Here is a 19,327-nt window from a genome sequence, read left to right as displayed (position 1 = left end):
AGCAGTGGGTATCGCTCATGTTTTGTGGTTTTTCTGCACACACCTGCCTCCCTCAACATTCTGGCACCAGAGTCCCTTTGAACTCCGGCACCTACGTGGGTTGTTAACGGTGAGAAGGTGGGCAGCCCAAGCGCTAGCGAACAGGAGCTTTTGGTGAAACGAGCCCGCACAGGCACGTGGTGGGGTCATCGATCGGCAAGCCCCGGAGATGCATCGGACACTTGACGTGTTCTGTTAGAGAAACATGAGACCCAAGGAAAAGGGCAGGGGCTGCAGAAGACAGGGACGGGGGAGGGGGTCCACCTCTGTTGTTAAGCCCTGACATATACACAGACCAACATGTTTACGTGTGTTTCGTGATGTCCACGAACAAAATTTGGAAGCATAGCACATATTTTACATGTACCTGTGTTACGCATGCATATGTATACAGATGATGCGCACACGTGTATACGCATGTGCAGTGCTGTGTGCACACATGTATATAACATGTAGGCACACGCACGCACGTATGCGTGCATGTTATACATGTGTGTGCATATTACCTATGTGTGGGTGTGTACATGCATGCACGTGTATATCTGCAATCTACATGTGTGTGCATATGTCTATAACACATGTTCATGCACACATATGCACCCGTGGGTGATGTGTATCTCACATACGAGCACGTGTATAACGTGCACACACACGTGTGCGCATGTATATATTTATGCATAAGCTCATTGCGCACATGCGTGTAGATAACATGCATGCCCACGCACGTGTACGCGCATGTATGCGTGTGTGCCGATGTGCATATGCACATGTGAATACACATATAGGTGTGCATACAATGTACACATACATGTATTTGTACGTTTGATCAGTCTATCCATCCGTTCAGAGCTTCCCTCTCCCACACTTCATTCAAACCCCATGTGGCACGGGACAGCTGTCTCATTCCAGTGAAAACTTTCTCAATAACTTTTCTGATCATTCTTAGGTTAAAAGCACATATCCGACGATCATTTAAACTGCCCAGTACAGGGACTTCCCTGGCTGTCCCGTGGTAGGCCTCAGTGCTTTCACTCCTGGGGCCTGGGTTCAATCCCTGGTCGGGAACTACGATCCCGCAAGTGGCTTGGCCAAAACGACAAAATAAGAAATTGCCCAGTACGGTCTCCACCCAGTCGTTAAAAACCTCCCCTCCCACACCCACTGCAGCGGCCAGTCACCTCACCCCCACCTCCAGGGGCTGCCTGGTCCACCTTCCACGCCTCTCTGGACGGGACGGGTTAGGCTGTCAGGTGACACTTGTTTCATGACCCTTGGCGCGCATTAATCTTAAAGAAAACCAAGTCCATCCTGTCGCATCCGCCTCGTTTGCCAGGGCCTTCCTTTCTTGGGGGCACTTCATATTTGTCTCAAAAATACCCTTAACGCGGCTGCAGGCACAGCGGGCTCAGAGGGAAGCGAGGGAAGGGAGCTCCCGGCTCCTCCAGGCCCGCATCCTGTTCACAACACAGACAGGAGATGATCCCAGTACAGCCCAGACTGGCTGGCCACCTGTCTCCCTGAGCCCTGGAACCCGTAGGCTCAAGGCGTGGTGCCAGCAGCCAAGACCCCCTGCCCACACCCAGCCACCTCCTGGATCCTAGTCAAGCGCCTGGGGTGCCCCAGCAGAGACCAGCAGGGAAGGTCCCCGAGACCCAGCCCAGGGCCTGGGGCAGGAGGGCCCTTCCTCTGACAGGCGAGGGGAGCTCCATCTCTCCTTACCTCCTTAGGTGTCACTGGGAAACCGACTCACCCCCTTCACAGTCGCCTGGAGTATTTCACGGGAGGGTGCGGCCGGCAGCTGCCCCGGGCTCTCCAGAAGCGAAAGGCGGACGACAGCCTGGCCCAGGATACAGAGGGGAGGGAGCTCCGTGGACTGGAGAGGGAGCAGCTGGGGCACGAGGGAACAGGTGTAAGCACTGAAGCTCCCAAACCGCCGCAGCCCCGCCCTCTGGGAAGCAGAACCCAGGTGTGGCTGGGCCGATGCGGGGACCCAGCACCCGGGGCCTGGCTGGAGGCCCATCCTGGGACAGGCACGCCCACCGTGGCCTCTGGCCCCCAAGCTGGGCTGCAGGTGCACTCTGCGCGCCCCATCACGTGCACGCCCGTTTGGGTCACCCGTGTGCCAGGTGGACACCGTCTCCCACGTGCCTGCCCTGCCCCCACTCTCAGGCCTCCACCCAGCACTTGCCTCTGCACCCCAGGCCCCCCAGCTCTCCACGTGAGCACGAGCGGGGGCCTTCCCATTCACCGTCAGCGACACCCGCCCCTCCACCTGGGCTGAGGCCGAGCCCAGCCCACAGGCCTCTCCCCAGGCCCCACCCCACTTGCTGCTGCGTCTCCAGGCAAGTTCCTGCCCATCTGTGGGCAGACCTGACTTTCCCCATCAAACATGGAGGTGAAATCCTTGCAGTGCAGGAGTGCGGACAGTGTCTCCCCCGCTCCCAGCAGCCCCCCATCCCTGCCGGCGGACGACTTGGATTTTCTGGGGCTAGGAGACGAGGGATTGTCCCAAACCCCAAGTCTAGGGCTCCCCGACTCCACTCTGGAAGCCCGGCACCCGGAAGGCGCCGGGGTACCGAGGGGCCTCACCACGTGGCCCAGGGCCCGCTGGACGACAGGGCGGGCGAGGGGACGGCCCACGGCCCCCGAATGCCACCGACCGGACACTGCACAAACAGCTCAAATCCGCTTTAATGGGGGGCGGCTCCCAGGTCCTGCCTGGGCCCCAAGCGGCTGGCGCTGGTGGAGACCGCAGCCTGCTTGCCCTTGCTGCCCTGCCTCCCCTTCCTGGCAGTTGAGTTGCCGGCCTTCCGCTTGCCGGAGGGCTTGGTGGGGGGGGGCGCCCCCAGGCGGCGCGGCGGCTCCTCGTCCAGCGCCTTGAAGTTGAAAAAGTAGTCCACGTTGGACACGGCATCCAGGATCTCGGGAACGCTGTAGTCGAAGGACAGCAGCTCATCGGGCAGGTGCAGCGAGAGGATGTCGCTGGACGAGTCGTCCCCGCCGCCCCCGCTGTCGGGCAGGGCGGGCCCAGGGGGCTTGCACGGGGCCCCGGCGGGCTCGGCGCCACCCGGCAGGCAGTCAAAGAGCTTCATCGCGTCCTCGAGCATCACCACCTTGGGCGGCGTGAAGGCCCTGGCCACCTCAGGGGTCCTGGCCTCGCCTGCCCGCGGCGGGGCCGCCTTGGGCTCGGTGGGGGCCGGCGGGTACGGCGGGCTGGGCCCGGCGCCGGGGGGCGGCTCCTGGAAGGGGAGGGTCAAGGGCTCGCTGGGCCCAGCCAGCCAGGTCAGGCGGCCCTTGAGAGGGCCACAGGCGCCAGGGGGCAGCGTGGCCTCGGCGGGCAGCATGATGAGCCGCAGGGGCAGCTTGCTCTCCTTGGCGGGCAGCAGGGGCGCCAGGCCTTGCTTGATCAAGGCGGGGGGCCCTCCGTCCTCTACGAAGCCCAGGGCCTCGGCCCCGGGCCCCTCGGGCGGGAAGCAGGGCATGAGGTACCGGGGCCCCGCGGGGGGCGGCTGGTACTGGGGGAACAGTGGGGGCGGCGGGGGTGGCACCGGGGCCTTGAGGCAGTGCTGTGCCTCCAGGAAGTAGGTGCCCGGCAAGGCGGGGCCCCCGGCCGCCAGCTTGTACAGGGACGACTGGCCGAAGTCGGTGGTGGCCCACTCGATTCGGTAGACGCGGGGGTCAAAGAAGCACCCGCAGGGCGCCATCTGGAAACCTGTGGCCAAGGAGGGCAGCCCTGAGAGGGGCAGTTCTGGGACCCGCCTGGGGTGGATGGGGTCCAAATCGTGGGGCATGGAGAACACGGACCAACTTTGGGGTCCATTTGGGGAACAGGGACATAGGCTGTGCCTTTGGGGCCCTCTCTAGAGGTCAGGGGCGCCAGGCCTTGCTTTGGGGGCCCATCTGGGGGGCTGGGGACACTGGCCTGGCTTTGGGAGACCTGTTTGGGGAACAGGAAAGATAGGCTTTGCCTTCAGGGCCCCATCTAGGGGATGAGGGACACAGACCTTGGTCCAGGGGTCTCTTTGGGGGACAGGGACTCGGGCCTTGCCTTCGGAGGAGGGAGCCATCTAGGGTCAGGGGTGGCAGCAAGATCCCCCTGCCCACTCCCCGGTCATCAAGGGGTGGTGGGAGGCCTGTACCTGCTGGAGGAGCTGGAAACACCTCTTTCTCCAGGTTTGGAGGGTGATAGACATTGGAAGAACCTGTGGACAAAAACAGGCAGCTGGGACTTCCCCGGTGGTCCAGTGGCTAAGACTCTGTGCTCCCAACGCAGGGCCAGGTTCCATCCCTGGTCAGGGAACTAGATCCCACATACTGCGACTAAAGATCCCACACGTGGCAACAAAGATCCCGCATGCCGCAAATAAGACCCAGCACAGCAAAATAAATAAATAAATAAAACAAACAAACAAAAACCCAGGCAGCTGGGTGGGGTCCTGAGGCTGGCGGGCAGAGCCCTGGTCCCTGCCCCGATGGGTGCCCCCACCCTCGTACCCACAGCAGGAAGAGGCTCTGTGCAGGCGGGAGCAGGCTGGCTGCCGGGCCCTTCGGTGGCATCCAGGCTCTGGGGACTGAAGCCTTCTTGGGGAGCGGCGGGTGCGTAGAAGGGTTTGGGGTGCTGCATGGGGAGGCAGGGGCCTGTCCGGGTAGGCCAGGAGGGCAGCAGGTGGGAGCACAGGCAGCCCGCCCAGAGAAGAGGCTCAAAGTCCTGTGGAGTTCTGTTTCTCTGGTTACTCCAGGCAGCGGATTCCGGATTCCAGGCTGCGGCCCACCCACTGGTCAGGGTTCCGGGGGCGTGGGGGGGTGGGGGGGTGGGGAGGCGGGCAGGGGCAGATGCGGAAACAAAGGCAGCCAGAGATGGGCATCACAGACAGCATGGTGGACACTGGGCCCGATCTGCCACCTTCCGCGTCTGCCAGCAATGCCTGCCTGACAGCTCCGAGGCCCCTTCCTCCAGGCAGCCAGCCCTGATCCACACCCACACAGGCCAAGGCCCCATCTCATGAGCTACAGGGGCTTGTTTGTGGTCAAGGCCTTTGGGCACCAGCAGTGGCTAGCATGGGGCTGGTGAATGAGTGAGGAAGGAGGGAGCTGCGGGGATGGGGATGGTGGGGGAAAGCTGGCGGGGGTGTGGGGGGGGCATGAGACAGCCTCAGGGTCACAAAAGGGCCTCGGATTTAAAAGAATAAAATTTATTGCCTGATTCCTTGGGGAGCCCGCTGGGTGCTCAGACACCCCCGCCCACCCCTGCGGCTACTTGTAGGCGTTGGCCTTGTGCTTGGGCAGGAAGACGAAATTGGGCGGCACGGGTCCCAGCAGCATCTCGCTGTGAGGAGGGAGGAGCAGGGTCAGGCCTGGGGCAGGGCGGCCCCCAGCCCAGCTAGCCCCACGCCCGCTGGCTCCCTGGCGCCCTATCTCCCAGGGCCTCGGTGGTTCCCGGGCACCTGATGCGGATCCAGTCGGCCGCCTTCTGGCTGGCCATGAGCGTCTCCAGGTAGTTGCGGCCCAGGTAGTAGGGCGGCCGCTCGTTGATCCTCTGCGGGAGCCGCTCCAGCAGGCCCACGGGTACGTACCTGCGGACCGGGGCGCCGGGAACGGGGTTGGGCTGGGCCTCCCCAAGACACCCCGCCCCACCACCCCGATCCCACCTGCACAGGAAGGAGAGCCACTCAAGGAGGAAGCGGCGTGTCTTCTCCACGCCCTGCGTGTCCGAGCCCCAGTGCTCCAGGCCGTAGTGCGCGAAGTCCCGCAGGATGTCCAGGCGCTCAGACGACGAGATGTCCCAATGCCGCTGCTCCTTGATCTCCGTGAACAGCCACGGCTTGAGCAGGGCGCCGCTGCGGGCGGGTGGTGGTCAGCAGGCCAGTGGTGGAACCCCAACCCCCAAACCCATGGTCCCCAACCTCCCGGCCACGCTCACACAACCTTCAAAGCCCAAGAGTTCCAAGCCACAGCCCTGAGCCACAGCTACAGACACTTCCCGTCCCTGCCCCCCGCCCCATAAGCAGCCGCCTCTGACATGTCCCTGCCCGGGGAGTAACAGAGCAGGGGGTGGGCAGGTGGGCTGGGGGCACCGGCGCTGGGGACAAACAGACGCGCCCTCACCTTCCCCGAGCTGCAGGCTAGGCGCTCAGGGGCAGCCCCGGCGGGTTCTTTGTATCCCCCGCCCCGGGCACACTCACCGGGCGATCATGATCCCAGCGACGCCAGTCTGCATGGCACGGTTGGCGTCCTCATACGACAAGATGTCCCCGTTTCCTGAGGGACAGAGACTGGGGCCTCAGGGAGCTGCATGCAGGCGGGGATGCCGCGGCTTCGGGGGTTCTTGTCAGCCCAGCAGCATTCCCCATCGGGGCAGGAGGGGGCCCAGGTGAGGGGTGGGCCCCGGTGCGTGGCCTCTGGTGGCAGGGGACCCACCGAAAAGGGGCATAGGGCTGGCTGCTGTCACGCACTGTTCGATGTACCGCCAGTCGGCCAGCTTGGTGTAGCGCTGCTCCCGCGAGCGGCCGTGGAGCTGGAGGAGAGGCAGCCAGGTAGGGAGGGAGGGAGGTGCAGGGGGGCGGAGAATCAGACAGAGACAGAGAGAGAGAAAAACACCCAGAAAGCCCAGGAGAGACAGACTGAGAGAGAGAGAGAGAGACAGACAGACAGACAGAGACAGAGATGGAGAGAGAGCCAAAGACCAGGAGGGAGGCGCAGAAGGGAGGAACGGTTAGAAAGGGGTGCACCTCGGGGGCCCCAACACCCGCTGTGCCCCGAGACCCACCGTGACCAGCGCGGCCCCCCAGTCCCGCAGCTCGGGCAGCAGCCGGTGGGCCAGATTCACGCGCTCATGGACACCCGTGCGGAGCTTCACGGTCAGCGGCACGTCCAGCACCTGTGGGGACGGGTGTGGTTGGTGGGGCCCGGGGTCAGGCCGTGGGGGATGGCCGCAGGGGACGGCCGCGGTGGAGGGTGTCTCGGGCTGTACCTGGTTCATGCCGCGGACGATCTGCTGGAACTTGGCTGAGCGGTTCATGAGGGCGCAGCCCCCGCCCTGGGAGAGATGGGCGGCTCAGGGTTGGGAACGCGTGACCCTGGCTGGGCCCGACAGCCCCTGCTGTCCTTGCTGTACAGATGGGGAAAGCGAGGCCCACAGGCCACCACAGGTTCCCCAGGGACTCCGCCCACCCACATTCTGCCCTTCGTGGGGCACCAGGGTTGAGCGGCTGGTACCTTCTTGTACACGAGGTCGATGGGGCAGCCGACGTTGATGTCCACGAAATCCACCTCGATGGTGCGGTTCAGCAGCTCAGCACACTTGGTCATGGTGTCGGGGAAGGCGCCCTCAAGCTGTGGCGGGTGGCCGGGCAGTGGGTGAGGGGCCCTCCCTGCCTGGCCCTGTGCCAAGGCCAGCAGCTACTGGAGGTGCGTCAGGCTGGCACCTGGCCTGTGGCTGAGGCAGGGGGTCTGGGAAGTGAGCCAGGAGAGCCCGGACCTGAACCTGGCTCTGAAACATGGCAGCCGAGAGCCCCTCCTCCCTCCCTTGGGGCTGCACCGACCTGGACGCCGAAGACATCCTCGCAGGGGTGGCGTTTGAGCAGGGCCCACTCAGACGTCTGGCCCTGCAGCAGGTTGATGCACACAGCCATCTCCCCGCACGTCACATCCGCCCCAAAGCGCTTACAGACCCGCCGGAAGGGCAGATTCCCGCACTGGCGACAGCAAGGGACAGATTCACATGTGAGGGCGCAGCAGGCAGGGACCCCAGACACCCACCCAGGCCCCAAGCCCCCAGGGTGGGGAGGCAGCGGGTACTGCTGGGATGACCACGCTGCCAGCTCCCGGCCCACCTCACTGTGGGTCCTACCGTGGTGAGGGGGGCGAGGTACAGTTTGCCACTGATGTCCAGCTGGTGGGAAAGAAAATGCACAATGAATCTCCACCCTCCAACCTGGCTTTCAAGGCCTCTCAAGCCTCAAGCCTCCCCAGTCTTTGCCCCACACGCTTTGTCCTGCCCCAATCAGCCTGGCTCCCTTTCACCGCCGTGCCTCTGCACAGGCCAACCAATTCCTCCCCCAGTAATGTTCTCTTCTCCATGTTCTCCTCCACTAGAGACTTCTACTCAACCGTCAAAACCCCAGTCCCAATGCCCTCTCTTCCAGGAAACCTTTCCCACTGCCCCGCTCTGCCACAGCCCAGACCCTCCAGAGCTGGGAGTGAGTGTCCAGCTCTATCTGCCCCCAACATTGCTAGTGTCCTCTGCAGGAAGCCCATGACACGTACCCGCTTCTTCTCACAGGGCTGCAACCTGACTACATCCTCATCTGTCAGGGGCCCGCAGGTCCTTAAAGGGCCACTGGGAGAGGCAACGGTGCCTGGTCCCTGGGGGGCCTGCTGGGCATCACAGTTGTCCTGCCCTGGGGCACCCTCAGCCTCCATGACCTCGGGGACAGTGGCTTCGGGAGTGGGGCCTGGCAGCTGGCCCTTGCTCAGCTGGAGCAGGGCCTGCTCTGCACGCTTGAAGTGGATCTTGCGCTTTCGCAGTTGCTGCTGCAGGACCTTGTCCAGACCATTGCGTATGGGCGGGGCCTGGACCAACCCCTCCTTCACCAGATTCTGGCCCTCGGGCCCCAGATGGGCCCCGGCAAAGCGGCAGGTCACACCATAGGGGCACCTGCCAAAGGTCTCAAAGAGCACACAGTGGGGGCCCAGGTCAGCTGGCTTGGTCGCCAGGTAGCGGCCCACATCGTGCAGGAAGCGGCAGCGGTCACCATAGAAACACTTAGCTGCGGATTCCTGCAGGGAAACAGGGAGGCAATGAGGGAGGACAGGGAGATGTTGAGGCAGCCAGGCAGGCTGGGTTTGAACCTCAGCTCTCTCCCCTCCTGTGTGTCCTCAGACAAGTCAGTTACCTCACCAAACCTCAGTTTCTTCACCTGGAAGATGGGAACAATAACGATACTTACATCATAACATCATGAAGATTGAATGGGGGGCAAAGAGGCTCACATTCAAGGCCTCTGGGGCTTTCTAGTGACAATGACACTCACCTGGACCAAGGAGGGGCAGAGCCTGTTCTTGTCATAGTGGGTGGGCTTCACATGGGGCCGGCACTTGTTCTGACCCCGGGCCCTCTTCTGAGCCTGTGGCTTCTCCCCAGGCTCAACAGCCTCCTCCTCTGTCTGCCTGTCCTCTGTCTGCCCGTCCTCCAGCCGGATCCGCTTGGCCTCAGGCTCAGCCAGCTCATTGCCAGCAGGGTCTCCAGCCTCGGTTTCCTGGCTGGGCTTCTCCTGCCCTTTGGTTTCCAGGAATTCGTGGAAGTGCTCCTTGGAGGTTAGGTATCTGCCAGCGGAGGGGCAGAAGAAAGGAGGGCTTGTGGAAGAAGTCCCTCCCCTGAGCTCAGATTCAATGAACGCTGGGGAAAGGGACTGAGAACACTTGTCCCTGCTTACATGCTTCTACTGATGGGGTGCTCACTACTTAGAACTAGCCAGCTGCCAGCCTAAGAGCACCTCAAGGCCACAGGGAGGACCTATTTTGTCTATTTTCTTTATTATTATTTTTTGGCTGCGTCGGGTCTTAGTTGCTGCACGCACGGTCTTCACTGTGGCACGCAGGCTTCTCTCTAGTTATGGCATGCGGGTTTTCTCTCTTTCTAGTTGTGTCGCGAGGACTCCAGGGCGCATGGGCTCTGCAGTTTGCAGCACACGAGCTCAGTGGTTGTGGCGCGCAGGCTTAGTTGCCCCCCAGCAAGTGGGATCTTAGTTCCTCCACCAGGGATGGAGCCCGCGTCCCCTACATCGGAAGGCGGATTCTCTACCGCTGGACCACCAGGGAAATCCCAGGGAGGACATATTTTGTTCCTGGGTCACCAATGCTCAGACTGATGAAGTACAGGTGTGAGGTGTGAACGCCCCCGGCTATGTTAGGCTAAAGGAAACTACATGTTCCCGCGTGCCTAGCAACGGGTCCAGAACCGCCGCATTTCCTAGCATGCCTTTCAGCCCTACAAGCCCCAGCATGCTCCCCGGCACTCACCTCAGACACAATTCCCCGCCTGTAACTGCAGCTGGCCTGAGGTGCACTTGCGCTGTTCCCGCCGTATGCTGGGACTACACTCCCCAGCATGCACTGCGGCCTCCGCCTCAAACCCCGCCCACCCCAGCATGTACCGCGGTGTCTTTCGCACATGTGACAGTCCCCAACGTGCGTGACACCGGCTGCTCGCTGACCCTGCGAGCGGAGGAAGGGCCCAAACAGAAGAGCCTGCAAGCTTCCCGCTCTGGGCCGCTGCCCCAGCTCCCGGCATGCGCCGCTCGGGCCGCGCTACGGGTGCCGGGAAGGCACCGTGAACTGCTCCCCCGACCCAGCGACTCACTGAAGTTTAATGGACGCTACTCCCCGTTCCGGCTCGATGGCTCCTGGGTCGCCACCACCACCACTCTCTGCTGGGGCTTCCACCGCTCCCTCCGCCATCGGCCCCCCTCACGCCCGCGTTGGAGTGTTGCGGCGAGGCCTTCCGGGTCGCGCGTGTGTCTTCCCCAGTCGTACTAGTGAAATGCGCATGCCTGGGTCGCTCCAAGTGACGCCATTGTATGCGCGTCGACGCAGTTGGGCGGAGCCTAAGAGGGGGTGGGGCCTCGGCTCCCGTATATACCCCTGAGCCCTATGCGGGAACCGGAAATGTTCAGTAATCCACTTGGGGCTCTGAAGCTGGCTTCTCGCCGGCCACAATCGGCCCACAGAAGTGTTTGGATTTCCTGATGGGGTTTTTAATTGTTTAAATACTGCTAGTTTTATTTAGGGCGTTCATTCAACAAATAACTCGTCGAGTGCCTGTGTGCTAGATGCTGTCCTAGATGCCAAGGGTGCAGTAGTGAATAAAACAGACCAAAAAATCCTTGCCTTTAAAAGTTGAGATAGGAGTGGTGAAGACAACATAATACATAAGTAAGGTATACTGTATGTCGGACAGTAATGAAGCAGGGAAGGGGAAGTGGGGAAGCCATTTTTGGTGGTTGTAGTTCTTAATAGAATGGTCAGGGAAAGCTTCTTCACTGAGAAGGTAACATTTGAGTATTTTCGAAAGAAGTGAAGGAGAGAAATAGGGATATCGGAGGAAAAAGTGTTCCACGTTGAGGGAACAGCCAGTGCAAAGGCCCTGAGGCAGGACCGTGCCTGGTGTGTTGGAAAGAGTGAACCCTGTGTGGTTGCTGCTGAGTGAGGGAGGGGGAAAGAGGGAGGAGGTGAGAGCAGGGAGGTGAAGGGGGTAGGTCTTGCAGGGCCTTGTGGGCCTTTGGGAGAATTTGGGATTTTACCCCGAGGGAAGTGGGAGGGCAAACAACCAAGGACAGCAGAATCTAGTCCTCATTTTCCACAGTCCCCACCATGCTCTGTTGCACCCTCCTAAAGCTCCCTGTTTCTGAAAGAGCCTTGATGTAGTACAGGGACCTTAGGGCTCTGGACTCAGCCTGCCAATTTCGAAAACTTCCACTTACCATCTGGGAACATTGTCCTTTTTTTTTTTTTTTTCCTAAAATATTTATTTATTTATTTTTGGCTGCGCCGGCTCTTAGTTGCAGCATGAGGGATCTTCGTTGCAGCATGCAGGATCTTTTAGTTGCAGCATGCCGGATCTTTTAGTTGTGGCATGCAGACTTCTTAGTTGCAGCATGTATGAGGGATCTAGTTCCCCGACCAGGGATCGAACCTGGGCCCCCTGCATTGGGAGCTCGGAGTCTGGACCACCAGGGAAGTCCCAGAACACTGTCCTTTTAAAAAATTTATTTATTTATTTATTTAAAAAATTTATTTATTTTTGGCTGCGTTGGGTCTCCTTTGCCGCACCCGGGCTTTCTCTCGTTGCGGCGAGCAGGAGCTACCCTTCATTGTGGTGCACAGGCGTCTCACTGCGGTGGCTTCTCTTGTTGCGGAGCACGGGCTCTAGGCGCATGGGCTTCAGTAGTTGTGGCTCGAGGGCGCTAGATCGCAGGCTCAGTAGTTGTGGCCCACGGGCTTAGTTGCTCCGCGGCATGTGGGATCTTCCCGGACCAGGCATCAAACCCACGTCCCCTGCACGGGCAGGCAGATTCCTAACCACTGCTCCACCAGGGAAGTCCAGAACCTTGTCCTTTAACTTCTCTGTGCCTCAGTCTCCTTATCAGAAAAATGGGGCTGATAGAAATATCTCTTTTAGAAAGTAAGGATTCAATAAATAACAATCAACAAATGTTAATGACTACTGTTGTGACTGTTACCTTATTACTATTATTTGCCTTGAATTACATGAACATACTGCAGAATGGGAATACCCAATCCCTTAGCTCCCCCTGCATTTCACTGCTAAACTTGACAGAGCTTTCCCTGAGCAGGAAGTGAGCCAGGGACTGTGTTCCTTGAGTGACAGATGGAGAAACTGAGGCCTGAGGAGGGAAAGGATTTGCCTGAGCCCACAACAGGCTCAGCACCAGCTTTTCCGAGACCTGGGAGAAAATGGAATGGGGGCGGGGAGCAGCTTGTCTTCCATCTCTGGCCTTGGCCGCCCTCTATAGGACAGTCTGGGAATAAAACAGTGGAGTCGGGGACTCTGGAAGCAACCACAGCGGTCCTTGGGAGACTCAGCCCCCCTTACCCACCTCCAGGGACAAGAGCTCGCTTCTTCCTGAGGTGCCCGTCCCATTGCCTCCTGAGGTTCTACCATCGTCTCCGTGACATCATCCCACGGGCACCCAGACCGCTCTGGGGAGACAATTGTTCAGGTGGGGAAACCGAGGCCTACAGAGGGCAACCTCAGGAATGAGCCTCCGCCTCCAAGGAGAGCCCTCTGGGGCTCCTTGGCTCTGCCCTGTGAGGACCTGCCTTCTCTGTGTAAGGCAGTCCTGGAACGCTTCCTGTGGGGAGGGGGAGAAAGGGAGACTGTGGACTGGCCATTAATAACTATGGTATTCATACAAGTGACTATTAATTGCTTGCTTTTTGGGGGGCGGGGGGGCTGCACTGCGCGGCTTGCGGAATCTTAGTTCCCCAGCTGGGGATTAAACCTGAGGCCCTAGCAGTGAAAGTGCTGAGTCCTAAGCGCTGGACCGCCAGGGAATTCCTGTTAATTGTTATTATTTATTATGTTACTATAATGGTGTAATATTAATCATTTACCAGTAGCTAGACAATTTTTGAGCACTTACTGTATGCCAGGCTCTGTCCTAAGGTCTTTTCATGTATTAACTTCGTTATTCCTCTCTCTGATCTTATGTGGAGGGAACAGGTATTCAACCCAACGCTACCTGAATCCACGGGCTGCAGAGGTCCCTGGCCCAGGGGCTGCACCACCGCCTAGCCAGAGGTCTGGGCGTCAGCCTCCCTGCCTGTCTCTCTCCCAACAGCCTGTCGGTCCCCATGTCCCCCTTACTTTCTCTCCAGGGTCTCTCTCTAGTCTATCCCCTCTCCCACCAACACCCCTTCCAGGCCTCAATCTCGCATCCTGCCCCCAACAGCCCAGCCTCCCACAGCTCTTTCTAAATCTTTCTAGATCTGACCATGGCCCTCCCCTGCTCCCAATCCTTCCATGGCTCCCTACTGCCCCAGCCCTGTACCACAGCCCCAAGTTTCCTGCATAACCCAGCCCCTGCTGCCTTCCCCAGCTTCATCCCTCTTCACCTCCTCACTCCCTAAACTCAAGCACCAAGTTCATTCCAGACCTCCCAGGAGCCAGTCTTACCTCCCAGCCTTTGCACATGCTGTTCCCTCTCCCAGGAACACTATTCCCTGCACCCAGCCACCTTGCTCATTCCACTCACCCTTCTGTTCTCAACTTCTCCTTCTCTGGAAAAGGGATGCGTTGAGGATCTTCCCCATTAAACTATGAACCCAGGGCTGGTGGGAGTCAGGTCTGCTCCGGTCACTCTGTGTTGCCACCATGCAGCACCGGGCCTGGAACACAGTAGGTGCTCAGTGAACACTTGCTGAGTGAATGCATCTTCTCATAGCTAGGGAAACTGAGGCACAGGGGGCAGGACCTGCTGGGTGGGGGTCCCACCTTCACTGAGGATTTGGCAGGAAGCTGAGGACTTCCCGGGTGTCAGCCTGGAGAGCGTGGGGACATTGAGAGAGATGTCCCCCGCCAACCCTGAACCAGGCGTGAGTCGTACCAATGCCTGACCTTGGCTGATCTGAGGAAGCAGGAGGGAGGCAGGTCGCGCTGGGGCCCCCGAGCAGGTGGAGAGACTGAGGCACCCCGGAGGGGGTTGGGCAGAGCCTTGGGAAGGTGCCACTGGCACTCAGCCCAGTCGCTGGGGCTCCCCCTGCCTCTGTCCCTTTCATTTATTCTTCCTGTTTCTGTCTCAGTTTTTTTGGGTCTCTTTCTGTATTTCCTTCTCCCTGTGTGTCTATCTCATATCTTTCTCTGCATTTCTCTTTCCGCCATGTATTGTCTCTCTCCATCTTTCTCTCTCTCTGCATCTCTCTCTGCATCTGTCTCCATTTCTCTGCTGCCCGCCCCCGCCCCAGGAATCTCCCCCCTCTGTCTCTCTCTCCCCTCCACATCTCTGTCTCCCCTGCTCTCTCTCTGTCCCTCTCAACCAGGCCAGATAGGGGAGGAAGCACAGGGCAGGTGCGGCCTGGGCTCTTTGCCCGTTGCCGCCAGGGCCGCCCCGGATTTGTGGCTGTGCCTCTTTATCTGGGGCTGCAGCTGCCCCTTATCTTCTGGCTTCGGGACACGAGACCAGGATTAGGGCAGCCCGGGCCAAGGACGAGAGAAGGCAGGGCCAGGCTGGCGGGTGGCGAGAGCCAGGGTGCCGGGATGTATGTGGCGCCTGGGAGCCTCAGGGGCTGGGGCTGCCATACATATCTGAGTGTGTGCGTGTGTACTATGTGTGTCCGTGTGAGCGTGTGTGATGGCGTATATGCATTTGCAGAGTATGATTGACTTTGGGGGACATCTGTGTGTGTAATTGTGTGTCTGCGCGTCGATGTGCGTATTTAAGAGTCCGTGAGCATGTGTCTGCGTGTCTGCTGTATGTGTGTGCGTGGATACACACATAGTGTCCACACGTTTGTGGCTTCTCGGGGGTGTGTGGGGGGGTGTCTGTAAGCTCCCATAAGGTCTTCAGCCCGGGCCGCACCTCTCAGGTGTCCCCCAACCCCAAGGCCTACCCCACCCACCTCCCCACCCCTCTCCCCCCAGGCCTGATGGCTTTCCCGCCTTGCCGACGTGGGCCCTCCAGGGACAGGGCCCTCGATCTGTGACCTGCGGCTGCAAATGGCCCTGTGGGGACGGCTGCCGGCCTTGCTTTTCCCATCCTCTTCTGGAACCAGGCAGCTCCTTCCTGCCACTCACAAGGCCTCGTGGGCCCCATTCCGGCCAGTCGGGCCGGCTCCTACCCTGGTCCCCGCGGCCCTTGCTCCGACCCCCAGCCAGGAGTGGGGCTCCAGCTGTGCTCCCTGTAGGGGCTGAGGCCTCTCTCGGCCCTCAGCATCATCCAGCTCTTGGTGAGGATAACTGTGTCAACAGGAGCCCCGAAAGCTGGTTTCAGGGAGCCTCTTGGCTGATAATCAGCAGCCCTGTGCTGAGGTGGCCCAGTGGCCCTGGGCATTCCCCTCGTGTCTCCATGGGAAGACGACACTCACTTCCCACAGCCGCGGGTCTGCACTGGGCACAGAACAAACACAGGAACCATTTCACAGATGGGGAAACTGGAGAGCAGCAAGCTCAGCCACCAGCGCTGGGGGATGGAGTAACGCTTATTGTGAGGGGATGCTCTGGCTGGGGGGGCAGCTGGGGGGACAGAGGACCCAGAGGGAGCCGGGCCACTTCCACCCCCATGGGGCTGCTCCCTGGAGGGGTCCCCGAGGTGCAGCCCTGGGCCTGCAGGGCCTGGACCAGCTCCTGGCGCTAAGATGGAAACTCCTCCACCAGCCAAGTCTGCGTCTTGGCCAGAGGCTCCTGGCCTCCCAAAACTTCCACCTAGGCCTCCACCCATGGACAGAACACTCCTCCTGGGGAGCGGTGGCCATCGCGGGGGCGGGGGTGGCGGGGGGCCGGCCCCCAGGGGACAGGGGTGGAGGAGCAGCTGGGGGCCATGGCTGAACGTTCTGGAGTCATCCAGCCCCAGATCTGAACCTCCGCCTTACTGTGTGACCTTGGGCCAGTGTCTTGACCTCTCTGATCCTCGGGTTTCATAACTGCCACGTGGGCTCCAAGCACGCTGGGGAAGGGGAGGCGTTGCCTGGAGCTGCCTGGGGGTGGTGAGGAGGTAGTGAAGGAGCGGAACTAATTTCCCGGCAAACACCGGGGTGGGGGCGGGCAAGTGGTGGGGCCTGGGTTCTGGCTGCCCCTGCACTGTCCCACCCCTGCCTCAGCCTTGACCTTGGGGCCAGCAGGCTCAAATCAGCCCCAGGGGCCACAGGCCCTTGGGTGCCCCCTGCTCTTCGCTGAGCTTCTTCCCCACCATCCGTGCACTGGGGAGACCACAGTCCCTGGCCACGGGCTGCACTTTCAGCGTGGGAGGTTCAAGGCTGAGTTCCACCCACCCTGCCCCACAGCAGCCCCAGTCTGGAACAAGGAAGGTTTAAAAATAAAGCATTGTAAATACCCGTGTTTCCTGCAAATGGAACCAGCCCCTGAATCCCCTCGGCCTCCCGGGCAGCTGGGCCCAGACGGCTCCTTGAGGGGGGTGGGGGCCAAGGGTGGGCATGCCCGTGTGTGCCCCAGTTCCCGCTACCATGTGAGTCAGCCAGTGTGACAGGGTGTCCGTCTGTCACCACCTGTCCAGGGCGTGACAAAGCCTGTGGCTGGCGACAAAGAGTGGCCGGGCTGCTCGGTTGTATGAGGTGACACGCTGGTGTGCGAGGGCGCCACACCTGTGTCTGGTGTGATCACGTGGGGGCGGCCCCGAGCGAGGCAGGGTCTCTGGGGGCCTGAGTGTGACGGGGGGCCTTCTCCGTGTGTGACTGGGTCAGTGTGTGTGTCCCTGAGTGTGGAGGGGTCTCCTCCCAGGTCGGAGTATGACCGGGTCTCCCCATGGTGGAAGGTGGGCATGGGTCCTACTCGCCCCCCCGGGCCCCGCTCCTACGCCCCTGCCCCTGCCCACCCCAGAGGAAGAACCGAGTCTTTCAAGTCGCTGTTACCAGGGCAACCGTTTGACGAGCATCCACATGGTGGGCACATGTGTGTATCCTGCACCCCATGTGTCTGCACGCCGCCTCTCCCACGGCCCCCAGCCCAGCCGGGGAAGGGTAGGCAAGCAGAGGCGGCCAAGGGGCAGCTGGTGACAGCTTAATGATGGCTGGCCGGGCTGCGGGTGGGCTCCTGGTCTGGCTACGTGTATGCAGGGGGGCTGTGCTTCCCGGACCAGCCCAGCATGTGCATGTGCGCCTGAGTGTGCACAGCAGCAGGGTCTCCTCGACTCCTGTGCGTGCATGGCTGTGGGGTGGGCACCCGGCGCTCGGGGTTGAGTGTGAGTGTCAGAGGGTTTTGTGTGAAAAGCGTGGGTGTGTGTGTAACGATCTGCCGATCATACACGTGTGCAGGAGCAATCCTACCCTGTTCCCTGGAGTCGCCCTTGGAGCTGCTCTGAGGGCCAGTGGGCTGCTAAGCGTGTGTCTGTGTCTCTACAGGGAACTCTGTCTGTGTGTGCGTGTGTGTGTGTGTAGGGATGGCGCTGTTCTCAGAAGGGTGTCCGGGTATGTGTGAGAACGAGGATGGTGCTGGGTGTGACCCTGCCTAGAACAAGGCTTGGGGGTCTGTGTGTGAACGGCCACCAGTGCCACAGCCTTCCCTTCAGGCCAGGGTGTGCATGTCACTGACAGTGAGTCCTTAGCGTCACCAGTGGTGACAGACGCTTGGGCATTGCTCACCTCCAGCGGGCATGGTTACTCATACTTAACTCCTCTGATCCTTACTGCAGCCCTAGTAGGATCTACTTGCTAATACCCCCTGTTACAGATGGGGAAAACGAGGCACGGAGAGGCGAGCACAGACCCCTGTTCTTTCCATCCTGGACCGTGACGGGGCAGCCGCAGCACCGCCGCTTCGACACACGCTCACCCTCATGCCCCCACTCACCCACCCACAAACTCACAGTCAGGCTACATCCTGCTCGCGCACCCAGCGCAACCCACACCCGCATGAGCCCGCTTACAGCGGGTGATGCTGCCCGAGTCTCCCGTCACCACGTACACTGCGTAGTAGTGCAAGTTGCACAGGCCGCTGGCGGGTGTGTGTGTGTTTGGGGATGTGGGTGGGGGTCTTAGGAAGACCTAATGCCCTTACAAACCCCCAGGCTGCTGGGATCAGAGGAATGCAGACGGCCTGAGTCAGAGTCAAGAGGCCCCAAGAAACCAGGAGGCGGGAGTGAAAGCCAGAGGTCCCGGCCCCAGGAACGCGGGCGGCGGCGGGGACCCTGCGGGCAGGAGCCTAAGTGCTGCGGGCCGAGGGCCGGGCTGCGCGGCGGCTGTTTCTCGGTAACTAGGCCGGGGCGGGGCGGGGCCATGGAGGGCCCAGCCCCGCCCACCCCGCCACAGTCCCGCCCTTGAGTCAGCTTGGGGGCCGCTAGGGGGCGCATTGGGAACGCGGAGCCGTCGGGGAGGGGGCGGGGTGGGTTTGGGCTCGCTGACGGGTCGGGGGCAGCCCTGGGCCTTGGTGCTCGGGAGAGCGCCGTCGGGTGCCGGGGGTGGGAAAGGTATCCCCCCGCAGGATCTGGCTCGGACGCCAGACTAGGGAGAAGTCCCACTTGATGAGGGGCGCTGTGGACAGCGGGCGTCGTCGTCAGTCTTAGGGTATCACTTGCTGTTTTAGGGGAAAACTTTGGGTCTCAGTTCTCTGGAATGACTTTCTTAGGAAGGGGCCTTCTTTTGCTTTCATGAAAGAGGACCTGGGGAGGGACTAGGGGCCCCACAGTACTCAGTGGGGTTGCGGGGAAATTGTGGGCCATGATTACCGCCGGCCAGGGGAGTGTTGTGGCTCTTAATTCCGGGAAGGGGCATCTGAGGAGCGGTCTTGAGAGGTCCCGGATTTACGAAAGATGCGCCGTCGGGGTTCTTGGAGCGGGGGTGGGAAACTTTTAATCTGGAGGGACTCTGTCCTGGGGATTCCCCCGAGGGGATTCCTTGGTCAGGGGACTTCTTGGGGCCTTGTTTCCGGAAGAGGACCGGGCAGGACGGGGGGAGGGGTCTGGCAGTAAGACCAGGTTCTCAGTGGAGTGGGGGGACGCTGAAGGTCGAGGGACTGGTGTCAGGGGAGCGGTGGCTCTTACCTCTGCGAAGGGGCCCTCGGAGGGGGGCATTCTGGGGCCCTGGCTTTTCTAAAGGATCG

The 19,327-nt window shown here is 60.8% G+C and overlaps 2 protein-coding genes across 4 annotated transcripts; both read right to left on the bottom strand.

The window, feature by feature from the left end:
• Positions 1–2,712: 2,712 nt before the first annotated feature.
• On the bottom strand, positions 2,713–5,036 carry PRR22 (proline rich 22). The gene is made up of 3 exons (XM_059059866.2): positions 4,534–5,036; positions 4,179–4,241; positions 2,713–3,751 (listed from the first exon to the last, which is right to left on the bottom strand). Exons 1-3 carry the CDS (start codon positions 4,661–4,663, stop codon positions 2,730–2,732), a joined length of 1,215 nt encoding a protein of 404 aa, XP_058915849.1. The 5' UTR covers positions 4,664–5,036; the 3' UTR covers positions 2,713–2,729.
• A 174-nt stretch (positions 5,037–5,210) lies between these two features.
• On the bottom strand, positions 5,211–10,630 carry DUS3L (dihydrouridine synthase 3 like). 3 transcript variants are annotated; one of them, XR_010840458.1, is made up of 13 exons: positions 10,400–10,583; positions 9,072–9,363; positions 8,305–8,817; positions 7,889–7,930; positions 7,581–7,733; positions 7,255–7,371; positions 7,010–7,075; positions 6,806–6,916; positions 6,492–6,659; positions 6,222–6,297; positions 5,688–5,876; positions 5,484–5,612; positions 5,211–5,365 (listed from the first exon to the last, which is right to left on the bottom strand). XR_010840458.1 is itself a non-coding variant. In XM_059059852.2 (13 exons), the coding sequence occupies exons 1-13, from the start codon at positions 10,495–10,497 to the stop codon at positions 5,293–5,295; spliced, it is 1,956 nt and encodes a 651-aa protein (XP_058915835.1). In that variant the 5' UTR covers positions 10,498–10,630; the 3' UTR covers positions 5,211–5,292. The 3 variants fall into 3 exon arrangements, 2 of the variants coding, with proteins under 2 accessions (XP_058915835.1, XP_066889072.1); XM_059059852.2 differs by having other exon boundaries at positions 6,457–6,553; positions 10,400–10,630; XM_067032971.1 differs by lacking the exon at positions 8,305–8,817 and having other exon boundaries at positions 6,457–6,553; positions 10,400–10,580.
• Positions 10,631–19,327: the final 8,697 nt, after the last annotated feature.

This window comes from Kogia breviceps, chromosome 4 (genome assembly GCF_026419965.1).
Source record: "Kogia breviceps isolate mKogBre1 chromosome 4, mKogBre1 haplotype 1, whole genome shotgun sequence".
NCBI lineage: Eukaryota > Metazoa > Chordata > Mammalia > Artiodactyla > Physeteridae > Kogia > Kogia breviceps.
The sequence above is the reverse complement of the archived record's forward strand: the minus strand, read 5'-3'. Positions and strand labels throughout refer to the sequence as shown.

Bases quoted from the DNA above. Each gene is read 5' to 3' on its own strand.
- PRR22 (XM_059059866.2), bottom strand. From the start codon at position 4,663: ATGCAGCACCCCAAACCCTTCTACGCACCCGCCGCTCCCCAAGAAGGC. The intron at 4,242-4,533 runs GTACGAGGGTGG...TTTTGTCCACAG, and splicing joins AGAGCCTCTTCCTGCTGTGG to GTTCTTCCAATGTCTATCAC. The intron at 3,752-4,178 runs GTACAGGCCTCC...CCTTGGCCACAG, and splicing joins GTTTCCAGCTCCTCCAGCAG to GTTTCCAGATGGCGCCCTGC.
- DUS3L (XM_059059852.2), bottom strand. From the start codon at position 10,497: ATGGCGGAGGGAGCGGTGGAAGCCCCAGCAGAGAGTGGTGGTGGTGGC. The intron at 8,818-9,071 runs GTGAGTGTCATT...GTTTCCCTGCAG, and splicing joins TCTGCCCCTCCTTGGTCCAG to GAATCCGCAGCTAAGTGTTT. The intron at 5,877-6,221 runs GTGAGTGTGCCC...ACCCGCCCGCAG, and splicing joins GCTGGGATCATGATCGCCCG to CGGCGCCCTGCTCAAGCCGT.